This window comes from Catharus ustulatus (genome assembly GCF_009819885.2).
Source record: "Catharus ustulatus isolate bCatUst1 chromosome Z unlocalized genomic scaffold, bCatUst1.pri.v2 scaffold_29_arrow_ctg1, whole genome shotgun sequence".
NCBI classification, from domain to species: Eukaryota; Metazoa; Chordata; class Aves; order Passeriformes; family Turdidae; genus Catharus; species Catharus ustulatus.
This window is the reverse complement of record NW_024879446.1, coordinates 7,499,624-7,521,626: the sequence shown is the minus strand read 5'-3', so window position 1 is coordinate 7,521,626 and position 22,003 is coordinate 7,499,624. Positions and strand designations below refer to the sequence as shown.

The 22,003-nt window shown below is 44.2% G+C and overlaps 1 protein-coding gene across 1 annotated transcript in view; it reads right to left on the bottom strand.

The window, feature by feature from the left end:
* The window catches only part of FBXL17 (F-box and leucine rich repeat protein 17), a 313,938-nt gene extending 299,990 nt beyond the window's left edge, over positions 1–13,948 (bottom strand). Inside the window, exon 1 of the mRNA XM_033086616.1 lies at positions 13,017–13,948. Coding sequence (XP_032942507.1) covers positions 13,017–13,763 — 747 coding nt within the window. The 5' untranslated portion in view covers positions 13,764–13,948. The remainder of the gene's footprint in view (positions 1–13,016) is intronic.
* Positions 13,949–22,003: the final 8,055 nt, after the last annotated feature.

Below are 22,003 nucleotides of genomic sequence, written 5' to 3'. Positions count from 1 at the left end.
CAGTAATTTCACAAATACAAGCCGCACCGTTTTGACTAAAATTTTGCTCCCACACTGGTAAATGCGGCTTACACTCAGGAGCGGCTAATATGTGAATAATTTTCTGACATTTACAACCCCAGAAGTGGAAACTGAGGTGCCGAGTCGAGCAACCTGCCAGTAAAAGCTGGCATTTTGCGATTGTTACAAATTGTTACTCTGTTGCACCGTGGGTGGAGCCGGTTCCCTGCAGGCAGCACAGGGCAGGGAGAGGCGGGAGAGCTCCCTCCTTCCCTCCTCTCCCGCAGCCCGGGGGAGAGAGGTGGGGGCCCCGTGCTGCCATCCCTGTGGCCTGGGGGGAAGGCGAGGGGCTCCGTGCTGCCATCCCTGTGGCACGTTGGGTAAGCTGGGGGCTCCTGCCCCCACCTGCCGCAGTAGGAGCAGGCAGGCTCCATCCCCGCCCGCCGCCGCGGGTGCCGGCGGGTTCCGTCCCTGCCTGCCACCACAGGGCAGCACCGGGCCGGGGCGAGCGAGCCCAGTGGCAGCGGCGGCTAGCCCCGAGCAGCCCCACCGAGCTGGGCCCCCTGGCCCCGTCGGCAGCCCTGAGCGGGCCGAGCCTGCACAGCCTTAGCCGAGCCAGTAAAGCCCCCGCCATGCCGCAATTCTGTTACTACTTGGCAACTTTGTTGCACAAGGGTCCTCGCTGTGCACGACAGAGCGGCTTATACTAAGGTGCGGCTTATTTATGGACAAAGAACAAAATGTTTGCCAACACCCAGAGATGCAGCTTATAGTCCGTGCGGCTTGTATTCATGAAATTACTGTAATAGGACTGATTAGCCAAGGAAAAGGGATTGCAAAAGGAAAAACACACCAAAAAAAAAAAAATAAAAAAAGAGACGAAAGAAAAAAGGAGTAATAAAGCACTGAACTACAATGGTAACTTAGAGAACTTTGGTCATTGGCGGTCTTTGGAACAGACAAGACAATAAACTGTTAAGAGTAACAACTATAACTGTACCCCTTGTTCTAGCAGCAGTTTTAAATATGTATAAATATGTATATCCCGAGAAGACCCCTTGATGAAGCAGAGCTCTAATAAGAGAGGAGGGGGTCAAATTCACGACACTTTGTGACCTGCTTGCAAGATTTATCATTCTCCTCTTTTTCTAGCTATGAGAAACTTGTAGTCTGTGTTGAAGGATTGTGCACGAATCCCATTTTCCTGCAGGCCTTTGCCTGGCCATTACAAGTCAGTGTCCGCTTCTCATTAGACAGTCAGTTAAACACAGCAGACAGAAGTGCAAGCAAAACAATCACTGCCTGCTTTCTCCCTGCAGTTCTTGTCCGTACTGGTGAACTCATGTGCAGAACCAGGAGGTGGCTGCAATCAGCACTCAAAAAATACCATCATCCTCAGTCAAGCATAAAAAAAGTACTGAATAGTAAGCAGTAATTTGACATCTGGCATTTCCCACAAAAGTGCAATTCTAAACATTAGAAAAAGTGACAGTCTGATGATACTCAGTAATTCTAAGTTAGTAAGAATAGTAGGAAACTTGAATTCCTGCTACCAGCATGAAACAGAAGATTGAATCTTTTAACAGTTATAAAAACCTTAGAAGAGAATAAAGCAACATGATCCACATTATGTTCAGACAGACGTTTGACCAACTTGAATTAATATTAACAAAGGACATCAAGGTTGGCATTACAAAATACTTAACTAATTTTTACTCAAGTGGGAAATAAATATGCTTATTTACGGAAATACCACCTTTGAGAAACAAAAGCTTGCAGTTCTGAAGAACAAGTAAACATGATACAGTAAAGATTGTTCCTAATACAGCTGCCACTGTTAAAATGAAAGTTCATAAATAATTTTTGTATTTTATTTTCTTAATCCTGGGTTGGTATAGCCTGGTTTTGAGAGTATGGGGGCTATAAAGGCAGCTTCTCTGAGAAGCTGCTAGAACTTTCCCTCATGTCTTACAGAGCCAATGTCAGCCAGCATCCAAGATGTACCCACACTGGCCAAGGCTGAGACAGTCAGTGATGGCAGTAGCACCTTTGGGATAATGTAAGGAGAAAAAAAAAAAGTCACTGAACAAAAGCAAGTTGCTACCAGAGATGGAGTGAGAATGTGATGATGAAGGAGCAGCATGAAGAAGGTATGATGGACTGACTGTAACCCCTATTCTGGTCCTTCTGAATGGCTGGGGGAAGGAGGTAAAGAATTGTGAATGCAGTTAGGCCAAGGAAAGATACAAGGGTTAGGAAAGATGTAGATTTTGTCTCATTATCCTACTCTGATTTGATTGGTAATAAATTCAACCAATTTCCCCAAGTTCAGTCTGTTTGGCCCATGATAGTAACCACTGAGTGATCTCTCGCTGATCTTAATTCGTGACTCTTTCCTCATGTTGCCTCTCACCAAAGAGGAGAGTGTCAGGGCTTTGGAAGGGAACCTGGTGTCTACCCAGGACCAACCCACTACACTACCATCCCACCAAAAGCTGAAAGTCCTCACAAATCACAGACCTACTGCTAACCTGTTTCTCCTGCATAAAGTAGTTGAAGCAACAACAAAACAATCGAGAAACAAGTTTGATTAAGCACTTGACATAAACAGTACTGCTGCATAGAAAATGTTCTGAAAAACGTCTAAAAGCATTTGTAGTCATGTTTTAGTCCACGCTGTACTTAAAGTCTAGAAGCAGAGACAATTAAGGAGTACAGGTGTGGCAAACCAACTTCACAGAAAACAGTATGTGAGGCCACCAGGACAAGAAGAGAGACCAAGTCATTGCAGATGCCTCAGTGTGCACAGGAGTAGTCATGTAAGTTACAGAAGCGGAATGTGTTCAAAAACAAGATCTTGTCGGTTTTATTACCTGTAGTAGCTCTAAAAAATTCCAGCTATAAAAGAATGCTGTAAAAGAAGAGCTTCTCTTCAGAGTTTGCAATTATTAAAAGATGACATATTGAATTACACCAAATGGAACTAGTAGCAAGGACTATACACATTCCAGGTGGTGGCACACCACCCCTACATTACAGGATTAGCCAAGCTACTGATAAAATACTATACTAGTGTATAAAATGCTTTGACTCACTTTGATAACTTCAGCACCCTTTAATTCAATATTACTCTCCAGATATACACCGATATTGTGGCAGTTTAATTGTCCTGACTTAAATTTTCTAATTCCCAAGGACGTATAAATACAGCCAAAAGCTAAAACCATTCATACCCACAAGCCTCTTTATTTAACTCCTACTTATGACTGATAACTTGGATGGCAATGGTTCTACTAGTTAGCACATGTAATTCCTGAAAATTGTATGCAAACATATACACTTTCATATCCACCATTCAATTTGTTCCTCCTCAACTCTGTCTAATCCCTCTTCCAAATATCAAAATATCCTTCAGCACTGTAAAAGGAAAAATAATGTTTATTAGTTTTTTCTAAAATCATTTTACATTATTTTCCCTGTTCGCAAAAGGCAGCAATAAAGGAAGCAGAGCTCTGGAAAAGGAGCTCCCTCTCTCTCATCTCGCCCTCTTTGAGCTCAAATTCCTAATGCAGATGTCAGTTCCTTCTGCTTCACCCTCTCATGTCATTGCTAAGATCAGTGGGTTTCTCTTCCCCTTGAATGGCTGCAAGGCTGAGCCTGCAGGCTACATTCCATTTAAGGATACCTGATCTTCCTCACTGACAGTCTTATCATACCTTCCAGGCACAGTAAATTCTTTAACAAGCTCCTGCTTTGAAGTAGAACTGGTCATGCAGACTCATTAAAGACCAGAAGTACCTTCCTTGCTTCAGTCTAATAGCAAGACTACTTGCTCTCCAGGTACCAGCCCACTGAATGGGAAGACAGGGACAGGGAGCAGAATAAAGTCTCCCCACAGACTGGGGGAATGGTCAGTTACCTGCTACATCACCTAAGACCCACACAAGTCTATGGGGCAAAATAGGATACACGGGCCCTAAGTGGGGCCACCTAAGCTCACCAAGTGGAGAAAGTGCTCACCAAGCCACTTTCCATTATTTACAAGCAGATGTGAAGCCACACCTCAAGCCTGTGGTCAGTTTTGAGTCCCTCACTACAAGAAAAACCCTCAGGTGTCGGTGTGTGTCCAGAGGGCACTGGAGCTGGGGAAGAGTCTGGAACACAAGTCTAATGGATAGTAGCTGAGAGTTTTCAACCTTGAGAAAAGGAGGCTCACAGGGAACCTTATTGCTCTCTACACCTGCCTGTAAGGAAGGTGTAGCCAGGAGAATTCAGGGTCTTCTCCCAGGCAAAAACTGACAGTACAACAAAAAATGGCCACAGGATGAGGCAGGGGAGGTTCAGTTTAGACATCAGGAGAAATTTCTTCACTGAAGGGGTTATCCAGCACTGAAACAGGCTGCCCAAGGTAGTGGCAGAGTCACAATCCCTGAAGGCATTCAAAAGACATGCAGATGTGGCACTTAGAGGCATGGATTATTGGTGGATTTAGCAGTACCAGGTTAATGGTTGGATTTAACAGTCTGAGAGATGTTTTCCAACCTAAGTGATCCTACATCAAAAGAAAATACAAAAATGCAATGCCCACAAACAGCAAAAGTCAACTAACAGATATAGGAAGTTTTCAGTCAAATCACATTCTACCTGCTTCACTCAATTCAAACAGTCCAATTTTATGTTGACAGATACACCTACACAAATCCCCGACAAAAGCCACACTGTTTTACCTTTAAACAACAAAACACAGCTAATTCCACAGTACCCCACGCGTCAATCCAACATACTGAATCAGGTAACGTCCAAATGATTTTAAACCAGCTAAACCAAGTCCTTGCACAACACAATTCAGACCACCAAAAATAGTGCCTGACCAAGTTTCAGTGTTTTCTTCAACTTTTTTGAATATTTGTAAGACAATAGATGAGAAAAGGGGAAAGCAAATGCTGATTAATATTAGTGAAGGGTACCACCAGAAAAACTAGAGATGAAGTTATTCTGCGTAATTCTCTCCTTTACCACCAAGTCCTTGCATAACGGGCCTCAGACATTACACCCTTAACATCTCCCCACTGCTTCTAAATTAAATGTGTGCTAGATAGCTCAACCTGTGTGTTTTAAAAAGACTATTTTTTTAGTCTTTTGTGACAGGGATAGATGTTTGCACAAAGAACATTTGTGTGAAATATTAATATTTCAGCAGGAACAGAGGGGACAAAAAAAACCAAAACAAAAAAACGCCACAAAGCATCCTATAAATACCTTTTATTTTAAAAAGATCAGTTTTGAAAAATCAGAAATCCATATACTGAATTTATTTAGCTTGTCTTTAAATACTTGGTAATTTTGGCCTTAAATCAAGTTCCTCAAAGTGAATCAAGAGAAGAAGCTAACTCCACTTTTAATCAAAGGAAATAGTGAGAAGTCAACCATATCCATTAGAATTACTAAGAAAAAAAGTTTGGTAGTAGAAAATAGTTTATGTGGTTGTTAACACAATATCCTCAGCATTAAGTTTTCTAAAAAGTAATTCACATCACCAAAATCAAATATAAAGTAAACATGAGCATAATTCAAGAAATAATTTTAACTTATCAAAAGACAATATTAATTTTAAAAAAATTAAAAACCATAATCAAGGAGTTAGAATTATTGATTGCACATACTAAAGAAGCTTTTGCCTCAAGAAAAGAAACAAGAGAATTCAGTTGATTGCTAATAGTATCCTTTAAAAAGATACTGCTAACTTTAAGAACAAGGTATACCTCTATGGACATGAAGACCCCACAGTAGAAGAGACTGTAAAAGATTAATCTATTTCAGTCCACCATTTTCATTTGAAAGAAATTGCTTTATTTCTGTGAATGAAGCTCTCCTCTATCAATAAGAAACTTTTGTATTCACAAACAGGTATCTACAAATTGTTTTCATTACACTGCATCAGACAGATTTGTTTGAAACCTAAAAGCTTATGGAAATAACAGCAAAAGAACGATAAAATACCACTCAAATATTTCATGGTGCCTAAGTAACTCGAGACATTCATTCTTAGAAAACTGCTCATTTGTTTCATCAATTTTTTCAGCAACTAACCAAAATTCCATTAACAAAAATATTTCTCAAGTACCATTTCACAAAAAGAACATGCTTAGTGCATTACATTTTACTATGAACAGCAAAACACAGTATTTGCTAATTGCAGGCATAAATCAGTTAAACTACCAGTAGATTTATGTTTATTAAAGACTGCTTCATTCTATTTCAGAAGACTCAAGAATTATAGGTAAGAGGAAGGAAGAACAAATATCTATTTTGCTTTCAAGAGATTTCTTCAATTTGCCCACACATAACTTGAAAAGAATGATGGAAATATGAATGATTCTGAGTTTATGACAGAGATGCGAGTATTGAACTCACATACAGTACACGCATGAAGGAAATCAGGTTAAAACTGCTCTTGTGATTAAGACAAATGTGCCAGCCAGGAAAAGTGATGGTGCAATTTCACATCACAGTCAGGATTCTCTTGGCAAGTTGCCATTCCAATCCCCTACTTCCAGTCACTTGAATTTTAGTACTGGACTTAGCGACTGTACTTAGAAAAAGTCTTGTCAGGCGGCTGAAACTAAGGAAAAGTTTTGCAACATTAGATTGGTGTCAGATTAGCCAGATGAATTTACTTGCCCTGCAATTGCATGATCACTCTACAGAGCACAAAGCCAGTGGCAGAAACACACAGCCAGAAGAACACACACCCAGAAGTTACAAAGGGAGCCAGACACTGGCCTTACCAGTCACTTACAAATTGCCTTACCTGCAAGGCAAAACACAGTATTAGATTCTTTCTGTAAGAAATTACTGTCCTCCTAACGGAAGATTCCTGACCAACAAGCAGAGTCGCTTTACTTCCAGGAGCTCACTGTGTTTTTACTCTCAGAAACCCAACTGTCCTCACTAAAAGACACCAGGTAGTGCTTCTGAGTCATCATGCCAGTTTGAAAGCAAAGACAAAAAAAACAAAGCAAAATCTGTGAAAGATCAAATATGGGTCACGCAATCTGAACAAAAGAAGGAAATAAATAGGGAATGAAAGCAGAAGTTACATTTAATTTACTTTACATACCAACACTGGACAACTTGTAATCTGTTACTTTTCTCCATGCACTAAAATATAATTTTGGAGATGCAGAAAAACCTAAACAACATTAGAGAAATTAAGTGAATGTTAAGGCATCTATCACTGTCAAAAAAAGCAGAAATTTCATTCCAAGACACTTCTCCTCCATCACATAGCTCATTCTGTGATGTTAAAAACTACATGCTTCAACAAAAGTCACCTTTTTAAACACACCTCTGCAAAGGAAAACAATTGTTTTTGTAATTCTGCAATAAATCATAAAATGCACATCTAAATAATATCTTTCAGAAATTCACTATTGAAATAATGAGCATATACTGTCTTCTCTTTAGTTACTAGTCTACTGGCACACCTTCCCTTCACAAATTTGCCCCTCAGCTGTATTCCAGAAGCTCAGTAACACCACAATAAGCCTCAATGGGGTTCATTCCCCCACTAGAATCACAGGGTGACAGTAAGCTTCATGGGAAAAACAAAAAACAATCAAGAAGCCAAAAAAACCCAAAACAAATCCATAACAAACCATCTTGCTATGTTGAGCATTACTAAAGAAAAAGGAGTTCAGGTGAAATAATTGTGAAATTAAAGGACATTTTACCTCCTAGCATCAGCCACAAAGTTTAAAATCCATTCCATCTCTCATAGTGCTACATTTAAGACTCAACATAAACTTTAGCTAGTATAGCAAAAGTGACTTAATGAACTTGTAGATAAAGTCCAATCCAAGTGATGTATTTTGACAGCTCTGTCTCCTCACTAGCCAAAAATAATTTTTAAAATAATTTTTAAATGAAAATTACAGTGCAACTAATAAAATGCACATGCAGTCTTTTCAGGTATAAATACCAGCATTCAAAAACCAGAAGACAAAATTAATGGTCTATCTCTAGTTCATCACTTATCACTCAGATTATCTTAAAATTTAGTGCTAGCAGTACAATGACAGTAGCAATGCATTTTGTAGCAATCAACATTATTAAAAAAAAAACATGTTAAGTTGTTATTGCAACAAATGAAAACTTCTAACATTGCAACAAGGGAAGAATGAGAAAAAATAAGTAAAAAGTACTGAGTAAAAGATACAAGAAAAGGAGTCAATATAACAGTAATATTATAAAAGGCTTCAAATAGCAGAAATAATATATTTATGAAAACCCTACATTAAATAAAATACACACACATTTATCTTCCTTTTACAGTGTATTAGCCCTAAGCCAAAAACCGACAGAGTCTGTGCTACAGGTACATGTTCACGCTTTATAAAAACAAGATCAGCAAACTGAGAAAGAGGACCTCAAAAAGAAGACATCATCTATTCTAGACACTTCTGTTTTGAATCAAGTTCAAGCACACCCCAAATATTCCTGATACGGGCATTCCCCTTGATGTTAAAAAAAGATCAACAAACAGAAAACCCAACTTGTTACATAACCTAAGAGATGGGAAATGACTGTTGACATGACCTGGAAAACTATACAATGTATGAACATTTAAATATCTCACCCAAATTAAGCTTATTATTTCCTTCTATTCAACAAGGGACAGGAACACAGTTGAACTTTTTATCAATTTTCTCTTAAATAAAGATTGCATCTCAATCTTCTTTCTGAAGAACTGTCATTCAGTTTGTCCAGAATGCTCCAACTACTGTAATAGGCCATGTTTTTTGATGCATCTCCCACTTGTGCATGGATTTTCTAAGGAGATCCCAGTGCCCACAGCCTAATGCAGTACTCCAGCACAGGCTTTAAAAGCACCAAGCACAGGACAGAATTTCCTTTCTGTGTTTTATAGGCAAAACTCCTGTTAATACACCTCAGAAGGAAATGTGAAGTGTTTGAATTGGCATTCTCTCGTAAGTTCACAGCTCAGCCTGCAGAGCATTTTACACCTTTTTTTATTAAACAGTAGCACTGCAAAGAGTTAACAGATACAACAGGAAAATTTATTTTTCTAGTTTATTTTCCAGGAATAAGTAGCAGTGACACTTCAATAGGCACAAATTTGTCATATACAGCTCAAAATTTGCAGAACTTAGTCATATGCAGCAGAAGATTTTGTAATTTTCTGTAATGCATGCTTAGAAACAGCTCCCTTTTTTTTTCATTCACACAGGTCTAGGACATGGTTGAGCAGTCTATACCTGGCTGATCTACAATTCCTTGATTCTCTTCAAGTTTTAAAGAGAATGGCTTAAAAATTACCCTTTAGCCAAAGGCAATCACCCCCTCTACCAAGATTAAAGACGACATTTTGCCCACTACTGAACATTGTTTTCTCATACATGTTTCAGCATCAAAATGAAAAGCAAAGCTGACTGTGGAAGCACCATTCTTTTAACGCTTCATACTGACCAGGATACCTTTCACTAGCCAGGGAAATAGGATCAACTGGCACACTGCATCATGAGCCCCCAAATTCCACAGGGCCCATCAAATGATCTGCAGGCCAACTTCAGTCAACAAACCCATCCATCTATTCCAAACCCTTGGGTTAGAGGAGACTGAACGACTATGAACAGTTGAACAGCACCTGAGCAGACAAAGTGGCAAGCTCTTACTAAAGGAGTTCCTGACGTATTTCCTTGGACTTGTCTTGAGGCCACTTAAAGACATTGGTACTCCTGCACCAGCACCACTGCATCAGAAGGTCAGATGTGAGAATCAATAAAAAAACATCAGGATCTGTCTCCTAATGCTTTCCTGGATGGAATTGTTTGTCCTTGCATTAAGATTTGTGTCTCCTACCATAAAAAGCTCAGTAAAGATTATGGGGATATTGGTCTTCCCAAATAACATAAAAACACCTTTGGAGAAAGAATATCCTGAATATAATCCTATCTGTATCAAAATCCATCATAAGAAAAGAATTATAAATCCAGTTGACAGGACACCTAATTAGACATCCGAAGTTAAAAGTTCCATAACACAGTAGTGTATCTTGGAAGCAACCAAAAAATCCAAAAATAATGGAATAGTTAGGAGACACAGATAAAGATACGTGCCTTGTGTGCGTGTGTATATATATACATATAAACACACAAAAAAAAAAACCACCAAAAAAACACAAACCAAACTTGTTATATAACTATGGATGGAATGGTAAATTTGGGGGTGAGTAGGTTGGCTCCTACCACGGTGCTGGAAATAACGGTCTGTTTTTTCAAAGACATTGTAGAAGGAACTGGAACTACAGGGCAACTCTAGAGATAAAATCACTGGGGAAGGTAGATGTCTGTCCTGGTTTCAACTAGGACAGATTTCCTCTCAGCTGCTGGTACAGTGCTTTGTAGCTGGTACAAAAGAAATGTATCGTGCATCACCTCAATCTCTCTTTCTTGCTCTTCTTATACAAACATTGTTAGTAGTATACTTTATTTTTCTTCACTTATTAAACTGTTCTTATCACAACTCACATGGTACACTTTTTTCCCCAGAATTCTCCATCCAATCAGTCTGTGGATGTGGTGTGTGAGTGGCTGCCTGGTACCTAATTGCCAGCTGGGGTTAAAACAAAATCCCATGTTTGTAAAAAAAACCACAAAATCCCCATAACCTTGAAAGCACTGAGTCTATATAAAAAAATAGATTAAATAACATTTAAATTAGTCCACAGGTAAGATGGACATGACATCTTTCACTATTAAAGTTATGGTAGAGTTATAAATAGGTATTTTTGAAAAAGTGAAACTGAATACAGTAAATTCACAAATACAAGCCACACTGAGTATAAGCCGCATCTCTGGGTGTTGGCAAATATTTCGTTCTTTGTCCATAAATAAGCCACACCTGAATATAAGCCGTTCTGTCGTTCGCAGCGAGGACCCCCGTGCAACAAAGTTGCCAAATACTAACAGAACCGTAGCATGGCGGGGGGTTTACTGGCTCAACTAAGGTTGTGCAGGCTCGGCCCGCTAGGGGCTGCTGACGAGGCCAGGGGGCCCAGCTCGGTGGTGCCGCTCGGGGCTAGCCGCCGCCTCTGGGTTTGCTCACCCCGGCCCCGCTCCCGCCGCGGCACTGGCCGGGCATGGAGAGAGCGCCCCGCTCCCGCCGCAGCGCCGGTCGGGCACGGAGCACCCCCTGCTCCCGCCATGGCGGCGGAGGGCGGGGGCAGAGCCCCCCACCCCCCCTCGCCGAGCCGCGGCAATGGCGGCGCGGGGCCCCCGTCGGCTCCCCAAGCCGCAGCAATGGCGGCGCTGGCTCCCCACCCCCCCCGAGCCACGGCAATGGTGGCGCGGGCCCCCCTCCTCCTGCTCGGGCTGCGGCAATGGCGGCGCGGGCCCCCCCACTCCTCCCCTGGGCTGCGACAGAGGAGGAAAGAGAGCTCTCCCGCCTCTCTCCCCGCCCCCCGTGCTGCCTGCAGGGAGCCAGGGTAACAGAGTAACACTTTGTAACAATCGCAAAATGCCGGCTTTTAGTGGCAGGTGCTTGGCTCGGCACACTGGCTGGCACGTCTGGGGTTGTAAATGTCAGAAAATTATTCACATATTAGCCGCCCCCGACTATTAGCTGCACTTCCGGGTTTCCACCAAAATTTTTGTCAAATTGCTGCGGCTTGTATTCGTGAAATTACTGTACTAGAAGTAACCATGGAAAAGTGCTCACACCATTGATTAAAAAGCATTTCAGCTACACTAATCAAATTAGTCCAGGTTCAAATCCTAAAACTAAATATCAAAGAAAAAAGTTATTTTCCATTAACAGTGGTAAACAAATGGATTCCTTTCTAGAAGAACTACAAGACAAAGTTTCAATTTTGTAATCACAGATGAGATTAATTCAGATGATCTCTCATGTGATATTTGCCTAGACTTAATTTGCATAGCGCATCCATTAAAGATGACATACCATTACTAACTCACTCAGGAATATTTAAAGAAAAACAAAAGCAAACAAAACCAACAAATAAAACAAAACCCCCTCGAACCAACTAAACCTCCCACAGAATTAGTGTTATGTGCAAGACAGACAGATAAGTAGGTTGCTACTGTTTGACAACAAAAGAGTAAAGGAAGTACTTCCTACATTGGATGTACAACTAGCAAAATATCAACACCCAGAGTCATGTCTCTTACTCCATTATTATGTCCTGCTTTAAGTTCTGCCATCTGAGAAACTCCTGCAATCCTGAAAACTTATTCTCCAAAATTTAAAGGCACACTCACATCAGATTATGGAAAACATCAGAAACTCAGTTCCAGCCTTTCAGCTAATGTTTAGCTGAAGGAAGTCAGCAGAGTGGTCAAGAGAGTAGCTTAAAAATGGAAAATAGTTCCAATAGACAGCAGTATTAAAGGAACAGAAAGACAGCAAAAGGGACAGGAGAGGCGAGACTGTTGCTTGGATATACAGCATAAGAGGTTATGAAAGTATGTTATTCAAGAAGGCTGCAAACACTGTGGAACTACCAAGGCCAAAACTGATCCACAATACAAACTGTTTAATAATCAACACTGAAAACTTTTCTATGTAGCTCCAACACCCACGGAAGCACTAACTACAGTGACAGACCCCCTTGGCGAGTACTACACCAGTGATGCAAGGAAAAGTCAGCTTGTGAAGTGTACCTTACAAAGGCAACGAGTACAGTCAAAATATTTGCGAGACAGCTTCTGGAGCTGATTTGTATGTCTGCACCCCCAGGTAACGGCTCACGACGCCATTTCCAACGACCAACACATGCGGTCGGGGAACGGGACAAAAGCAGACGACACCCCCAGAACCCTATCTCCCCAAAGCCAGGCGCTGAGGGGCCGGCTTCCTCCGGTTCCCCCCCTGCACCAAGCTCGCCCGAAGACACCGGCGCCCCGGGGACTAGCACAGCCCCTTCCCAAATCCTCAGGGAGCGGGCTCGCCCGTCCATCCCCCCCATCCCGACCTACCTTGAGCAGGATGGAAGGTGGCAGCTGATTGATATCCGGGGTGGGCGGCGGTGGCAGGTCCCGGCAGCCGTCGCCGGGGAACTCCAGCGGCTCCTCGCAGCCCGCCTCGCCGCCCCGCTCCTTCTCCTCCTCCCGGCCCAGCTCCTTCTCGTCCTGGGGTGCGGGAGGCGGCGGCGAGGTGGCCTGTCCCCCGCCGCTCTGCCCGGCGGTGCCCCCGCCGCTCTCCCCCGCGGCGCCGGGCAGGGCGAGCAGCTGCGGCTCCGCCGGGCACTGGCAGGCGCCGGGCTCGGGCTCGGCGGCGGCGCAGCGCGGCTGCTTGCAGGGCGGGCAGGCTGGCAGCCCGGCCCCCTTGCGCTTGCACACCATCTCGGAGGAGACCTCGCCGGGCGGCCCCAGAAGGCCCCGAACCGGCGAGGGCAGCAGGCCGGAGAGGAAGAGGCGCTGGCAGCGGCCCGGAGGTTCCCAGGCGGCGGGCGCCAGGCGCAGGAGGCGGCGGGCGACGCGCTGCTCCGCGGCAGTCAGCGACACGTAGGGCGGCGGCGGCGGCAGCAGCAGCAGCAGCGGTTCCCCAGCGGGCAGCGGCTGCTCCGGGGCGGGCGGGCTGGCGCCGTGCACGATGAAGCAGAGCATGCAGGGCCCGCGCAGGAAGCAGCTCCGGCTGCGCGGTGGCGGCGGTACCTTCCCCCGCGGGCGGCGGCGGTGGTCCCGACTCAGGCTCCTTGCCTCCTTCGAGAGCAGGTGGCCCATATAGGAGGGGAAGCGGCGGCAGCGGAAGGGCGGGTGTTACCTGCGGGAGGCGGTGCTGGGAGCTGACATGCTGCCGGCGGGCCGGGGAAGGAGGCGGCAGCGGTGGGGCTGGTTCCGGGACGCCGGGAGGGAGCGAGAAGCTTCCGCTACCGCCGGGCTGACCTCTCCCGGGGAGCGGGGGCGGCGCTCCGCGGGCTGGCGCTGCTGCCGCCTGCGGCCGCGCTGGACCGGGGAGGCGCCGCCGCGGGTGGGTGCCTGCTGTGTGTCACATCAGTGAGCTCACTGTGTCAGCGCGTCTCTGCAGACCGCATACGGCACGTACGCCTGTCATAGATGCGTGTACGCGTTATCTCAGAATCTTTAGGGGTTGGAAGGCGCCTCTGGAATCATCTCGGCCTACCCTCCTGCCAAACCAGGGTCGCCTGGAGCAGGGATCACAGGAACGCGTCCATGTGGCTTTGGAGTGTCCTCAGAGAGGGAGACGCCACGGCCGGCCTGTTCTAGTGCTCTGCCACCCTCGACGTGGCGTTCTTGTCCAGGTGGAACTTACTGTGTTCTAGTTTATGGCCACTTCCCCTTGTCTTTTATTAGGCAGCACTGAAAAGAGGCTGTCACCATCCTGCTGGCACTGGCCTTGAAGATATTTATACACATCACTGGCAACCCCTTTTACTCTTCTCGAAAGTAAACAGGCCCATCTCCTGCAGTCTCTCCTTACAAGAGAGATGCTCCAGACCCCATCATCATCTTTGTGGCATCTGCTGGACCCCCTCCCTTAGCTCATTGCCTTATATATATATATACATAAGGCGTATAAAATACATGGCCTATTTTTGAGTAACTGTAATAAAATTTTTTTGTGCTATACTTTGTAGTCAAATGTGTGAAGATTCCTGCCCATTGGTCTCAGGTTATATGCAGGACAGTGGCCAAAGTTTTGCAGTACTAAAGAACACAAGCTTAGAGACCACCAAGAGAGAGTCTTCCAAATTTTCCTCTGTCAACATCATCTTCCCACCAACACTTCCCAGAAAATACTTATTTTCTGCTATTTTTATTCATTGTACATCCAGAAACAGGGCTCGTATGGCACCTCTGACCTCCTATGCCCTCCTGCAGACACTCACTCTAACTGCAGTGTGTTGAACTTCGATGCAGGTGCCCTGGTGTGTAAATCCTTGCTGGAGGCTGCACTGCTTTAATTAAGACTCTGCTTAGTGCCTAGCAAAAGCAATTTGTTTCAGCATTCGGTTCTAAACAGGTGACTTAGCTATACAGGTTTAGATATGTAGTTTAAATATATGCGTAATTTTGTCTTTAGTAAAAGGTGTTTGGGAAAGGAGAAGTCAAGTTATAGCTGGAGTATATACAGCTCAGTACTAATATTAAACAGCAAAGGGCAGAAGAGGAAATGCACAGTATTTTATATTGTGTATTTGTTTTGGCCTTTTGCCCAGGGATGAGTTAAGCTAGAATTAAAATACCCATGCTGCTATTATTTTTGTTTGCTACCTCTATTATTAGTCTTCAGCCGCTCTGTAAAAATGTTTCCTATGAGAAAAGTACTGAATATATCTTTGAATAAAAACAGAGCAATATAATGTTTTGTTTGGATTTATAATTCAATGAGCTACATCAATATAAACCACAGCAAAATTTTGCAAAAAAAATGACAAGGCCTTTTCTGCTCTGTTGGAAGAATGGGTTGAAAGCAGAAGCTAGCTGGAAGTACAGTAATTTCACGATTACAAGCCGCACCATTTTGACCAAAATTTTGCTCCCACACCAGAAATGCAGCTTACACTCAGGAGCGGCTAATATGTGAATAATTTTCTGACATTTCCAACCCCGGAAGTGCAAACTGAGTCAGTGCAAACTGCCAAGTCGAGCACCTGCCAGTAAAACCCGGCATTTACGCAATTGTTACAAATTGGTTACTGCGTTGCATGGCGGGTGGAGCTGGGCTCTGTGCAGGCAGCACGGGGCGGGGGAGAGGCAGGGGAGCTCCCTCCTGCTGGCCCTGCGGCCCGGGGGGAAGGTGGGGGGCTCCTTGCTGCCGTCCCCCCGGCCCGGGGGGAAGGTGGGGGCTCCCTCCTGCTGGCCCCACGGCTTGGGGGGAGGCAGGGGGCTCCCGTCCCCGTGTGCCACCGCCGTGGGAGCAGGGAACTCCGTCCCCGCCTCCCACCACCGCCACAGGTCTGGCGGGCTCCGTGCCCGCCTGCCAACGCGGTGCAGCACCGGGCCGGGGCAAGCGAGCCCAGAGGCAGTGGCGGCCGGCCCTGAGCAGCCCCGCCAAGCGGCAGCGCCGAGCTGGGCCACCTGGCCCCGTCGGCAGCCCCAAGCCCTCACGGCCCGAGCTGAGCCAGTAAACCCCGCCATGCCGTGATTCTGTTACTATTTGGCAACTTTGTTGCATGCAGGTCCTCGCTGCAAATGATAGAGTGGCTTATAATTGGGTGCGGCTTGTGTATGGACGAAGAACGAAATGTTTGCCAACACCCAGCCATGAGGCTTATAGTCGGTGCGGCTTGTAATCATGAAATTACTGTAACTCTTAATGAGACTGTGTCAACAGCAGGCCAGTATTCCTCTTACATGGACTGAGTTTAACAGTGCCTGTTCTGCACTTGTGTCATCCAGGTGTTGCTTCAGGGCTCCTCCAGTTAGCAAGGTAATGGACATAAATTCTCTCTTTGTGCCTTAGCCATTGGTTTGTGGCTGTCGCAGCTGCCTGCCAGTGGTGGTTCACACACTCTCTCCTCCCACAGACTGCAAAATTTTACTTCAGTATGTAAAAACAAAAACAGTGTTAAATAAAGATGAAACTCCAAGTCAAATCTTCAAACCAATCAGAACTCAGAATAAATACTGCCTTCAACTTCTCCAATATGTGTCCTTCCTACACAGTCTCTTGGACTCAAGTTCACATTGGAGTTCCAGCATGTACAGCAGCACTGGAGCACAGATGGCACTAAGCACCCTCCAGCCCAGGCACTTTGCCATGGCTGTCACTAAAGTGTTCCCAGGCACAACACATTGAGGTGACCAGCAGCAGCAAACAGCAAAATCAGAGCAGCCACTTACAAGCACTGGATTCAAACAAACCAACAGGAAAGCGATCCCCATGGCAAGCACAGTAGCCTGCCATTAGTAGCTAAATAGCAGTAACAGATATAAATTCAATGTAGCACATTCCAATCAAATCTGCCATTATTTCAACCCTTCATGCACAGCACTGGGTGCCAAAACAACTGACATGGTATAACCCCAGCTGTTCTTTTTTTCATTTTAGTCACTTGTTTTTCTTGAGTTTTATTTCTTTTCTCCTTGTTTTGTTTTCATTTTTCTCTTTTCCTTGCAATTCAATATTACTACTATTATTAGTATTTCTAACTTATTAAACTGCTATTAATTACCTTAGCCCATGAGTTTGTTTCTCACTTTCACATTTCCAGTTCTTTACCTCTCCCTCTGGGGTGGGGGAGTGAGAGGGACTGAGCAGCTGTGTTTCTCTTAGTTGCCAGCTAAAATTAAACCACAACAACTGTGTTTGTTAGTATATTTAGTATATGTTATGTTTGTAAGTATATTTGGTATGATTATTTTCCCTTCAAGTAGATTACATTATCACAGAATCCATTCGTTTGGAAAAGATCTCTGAGATTATCTAATCCAACATTTTATCAAAAACCACCATATCAACTAGACCATGGCACTAAGTGCCACACCCAGCTTTTCCTTGAAAACACACCTATAGAAACAGTGACGCCACCATGTCCCTGGGCAGCTCTTTCCAAGGTCTAATCACCCTTTCTATGAAGGAATTCTTCCTAATGCTCAATCTAAATCTCCGCTAAAGCAGCTTAAGACTATGTCCTCCTGTCCTGTAACTGGTTCCCTGGGAGAAGAGACCCCACCTGGCTACAGCCTCGGGTCAGGGAGTTGCAGGGACTAATAAGTCCCCAAGCCTCCTCTTTTCCAGGCTAAGTGCACCCATATTCCTCACCTGCTGCTCATCAGACGTGTGCTCCAGACCCTTTCCCACCTTTTTTCCCTTCTCTGGACACACTCCAGCCTCTCAATGGCCTTCCTGAATTGCGTGGCCCAGAGCTGGGCACAGCACTCAAGGTGTGGCCTCACCAGTGCCCAGCACAGGGGGATGGTCACTGCCCTGCTCCTGCTCCCCCGCTATTACTGACACAGACCAGGTGCCCTTGGCCTTCTTGGCCACCTGGGCACAGCTGGCTCATGTTCGCTTGCTGGCAACCATCATCCCCAGGTCTTTTCCACCAGGTAGCCACTCTGCCCCAACCTGTATCACTGCAGGGATTTTTTGTGGTCTTGTTGAACCTCAGACCATTTGCCTCTACCCATCAATCCAGCTTTCCAGATCCCTCTGCAGAGACTTCCTGCCTTGTAGCTGACCAACACGCCCACCCTAACTGGTGTTGTCTGTGAATTTGCTAATGTTAGACTCAATCCACTCATCCAGGTCATCAGTGAAGATATTAAACAGTACTGGGCCCAGCACTGATCCTGGGGGGATGCCTCCGTGACCAGAGGCCAGCTGGATCCAGCACCATTAACCACCGTTCTCTGGGCCCAGCAATCCAAACAATTCTTAACCCAGCCAAGAGTGCACCTGTCCAAGCCGTGGGCTGCCAGCTTTTCTGGAGAGATGGAATCAAAGGCTTTGCTGAAGTCCAGGCGGGCAACACCCACTGCCTTTCTCTCCTCTGCCTGGTGGGTCACCTGGTTAGAAAGGGAGATTTTTATTCCCCTGGTATCCCAGAATTACTTTGTAAAGCTGGACCACCATTAGCAGACATAATGTGTATCAGAAGTTACAGTATTTCTGAAGATGCTGCATGTATAAAATTTTTATCACAGTAGTAGGCAAGTTCCAAGGCAATTACGCTGTCAGAGTGCTGTGGGGGTCAGGGCATCAGGCAGGGCAGAATAGGGCTTCACCAGCTGTGACCAGAGGCAAACTTTACCACATTCCAGTTGTTTTCAAATGTCTTTATTACATAAACCTACATATTTATGTCTAACTATTTCAACCAAATACATATTCAATGTGCCTCAAAGGTTTGCAATATCTGTAGGCAGAAGGAGAAATTCTTTTTATTGTTTTCAGTCTTCCATCTGAAGTTGAGACATACTTCTCCCAAAACACCACCCACTTCAATTTCTGTACTGTGCAATCCAGTCTAATCAAGACTTCATTCAAAAAGAGAGTTATGTAAGTACCATAACAAAGCTTTGGGTTTGCTTTTTTTGAAAATAATCTGGGCATAACTTTTTAGATACAAACATAGAGGGAGAGTGTAGCTCATGTTTCTCTATGGTAGACTGTTCTTTTTCTAACAGCCTGCGAGAGCCAAACAAATTTTAATTACTATGGTAATTTAAATGAATGATGAGAAATACAAGGAAGCAGGAGGGTGCTTCTAGTCCATGCAAGGGTTTTAACACTGAGTGTCACTGTTGCTTCATGGAAGGCAAGCACAGTAACCACCTGTTGAAGAGTAAAAGCAGAAGGAAATATTACATGTCCAAATATCAGCTGTGAAATCTTCACTGAATAATGTCTGAAAGCAGATGTAGCTAATAGTTCATTTCTTCATTACCACTTCTTATATTTCATTAAATTAGAAGTCATGTGAGACAGTAATATGAGACACCTGAAAGCTACTACAACTTAATCTCAGAATTAAGCAGTAAAATCCCCTCAATTTATGATAGTAAGGGTTTAGTACACACATAGCATAGCAATAGATATGAGACTTTCCATTCTTTTCTCTGTGCATATTTGAATAGGCACAAACACTGGTGACCCAAGATAAGTACGGTATTTAAGTTTGCACTGCAAGGGAACAAGAAAGTTTTTAAGTTACTGTTGGGGAATGGTTGATAGAACAAGGCCATAGTTCATTAGAGTGTCTTCTGGCTGAGGACAAATGCTGAGTATAAGCATTTGTATGTCTACATATACTTATATATATATGTTGCAAGGTCAGCTTGCCTCTGAGACAGCTGCAAACCAGACACAGGATGAAGATGAGGAACTTGTGGTTGAGAGAAGGTGTCCTAATCATTGTGGTTGAGGGAATGTGTTCCAAGCATGTTAAAAAAGGAACCCTCTGTTGCTTGCCTTGCTTTAGCCAATCATGTACCTGCTGAATACACGATGAACCAATGAAATAATAGCAAGTATGCTGTACGCTTTTAGCAAGGGTATAATAATGAGTGATAAGAGCAATAAAGTTGAACAATGCTTTACCAATCATACTGATTGATTGCATTCTTCCCTCGCCGAAACCTTCCGCAAGTTACCATTTGAATCTAGTCCTGATACCCCTTAAGTGCATGTTCATCTGTGTTTCAGGACTGACCTTTAGAAAACAGGGTCTATTATCTTTGGCCATATTGCCAATGTTGAGTGATAGTAGTTATTTCGCTTAAGTGAGTTTGAAATAGAATTAGTTTCATTGATTTAGGAAGTTATAACACTGCGTGATTTAGTGTGTTTATTCTCTTTGCATAGCTTTGCTTGCTTAATATCAGTAGCTTTGAAGTGGTGTGTTAGGAATGCCATTATGAAACAGATGGAAGGAAATAGCAGAATTTCCAGCTTTGTTTTAGAAAAAGATTAAAAGCTCTTTTGTAAAATCCTAGTTGTTTCACTTTTGTGCTGGTTTTAGCTGGAATATACTTAAGTTTCTTCACAGTAGTTTGTAGGGGACTGTGTTTTGATTGGTGGTTGAAAGACTACAGTAATTTCACAATTACAAGCCACACCGAATTATATGCCACATGTCCGGGTGTCAGCAACATTTCGTTCTTTGTCCATAAATAAGCCGCACCGGATTATTAGCCGCACTTTCGTTCGCAGCGAGTATCCGCCTGCAACTTTCACAAAGTTGCCAATTAGTAACAGAATTGCGGGATCGCGGGGTTTATTGGCTCAGGGCCAGGCGGGCCCGACTCACGGCCACCCCTCCAGGGCCGGGGCACGCCTGCCACTGCTTGGCAGGCTCATATTTCCGGGTTGGCAAGTTTCTGAACTTTGTTCATATATTGGCCGCATCTGATTATAAGCTGCACTTCCAGGTTGAGACCAAAATTGTAGTCAAAATGGTGCAGCGTATATTCGTGAAATTAGATATTTTGTTTATTACTGAGAAGGACTTATAGAGATCCAAGGTCTTTTTCTGCTTTTCTCTCAATCCTACCAGTGAACGAGGAGTTGGGAGGGGACTCAACAGGGACAGTATACCCCAGATCGCGTGACATCACATTCAGCAGTGAAGTGAGGGGAAGATGAAGGGAGGCAGAGTGACATTCAGAGTGATGGCGTTTCTCTTCCCAAGTCACTATTATGTAATGGAGCCCTGCTTTCCTGGGAATGGTTGACCACTTGCCTGCCCATAGGAAGGGAATTAACTCCTTGTTTTCCTTTGCTTGTGCATTTATCTGTCAAACTGTTTTTATCTGTATCCAGAAGTTTCCTCATCATCACCCGTCTGATTCTCTCCCCCATCCCACAGGGAGCAGTGAGCAAGGGGCTGTGTGGGTTTAGCTGCTGGCTGGGGTTGCACCCTGATGGTGCCCTTGGTCTACATGGGTGTAAACGGATGTTCCTCAGTTCTCCATTCCTGAAGACCTGCCATTTTATCAAGCTCAAAAGTGCACCACTATAGAACAGTAAGGTATTGTTGGTGGAGGGTAGATCTCTTCAGCTAAAAGATTAAATTAGGCTTTCCTACTCCCTGGGTTATTCTCACTTCTGCTCAGGCAGAGTACTGGAGGTGGAGAAAGTATCTTTCCTCCTGGCTGATTTTGCCATAGAGAGGAAGGCGTGGTTGCTGGCAACAACAAAGAGAGTGTTGACTGCGCTGCACTGGATGAGCAGTGATAAGGAACTATAGGCGTAGGAGTGAGGAAAAAGGGAAGGCGGGAAGATAAAAAAGAAGTGAGCAGTTATCTTCTTTCAACCTCTGCTTTCAAATGTGCATTTGGAAAATAGTAAGACAGACTGCCTCTCACAATAAACCCAGAGATAAAACAATTTGAGGGGAATAATGCCTTATGGCCCTTATCCTGAAAACATAATAGAGACTGTTAGTTTGTACAGTGTGGGAGATTTGTATTTTTGAAGATTTGGTGGAAGAGTTGGCAAGATTTCAGAAGTCATTATATGTTTGATGAATTACATCATAAAATTTCTAAAGATA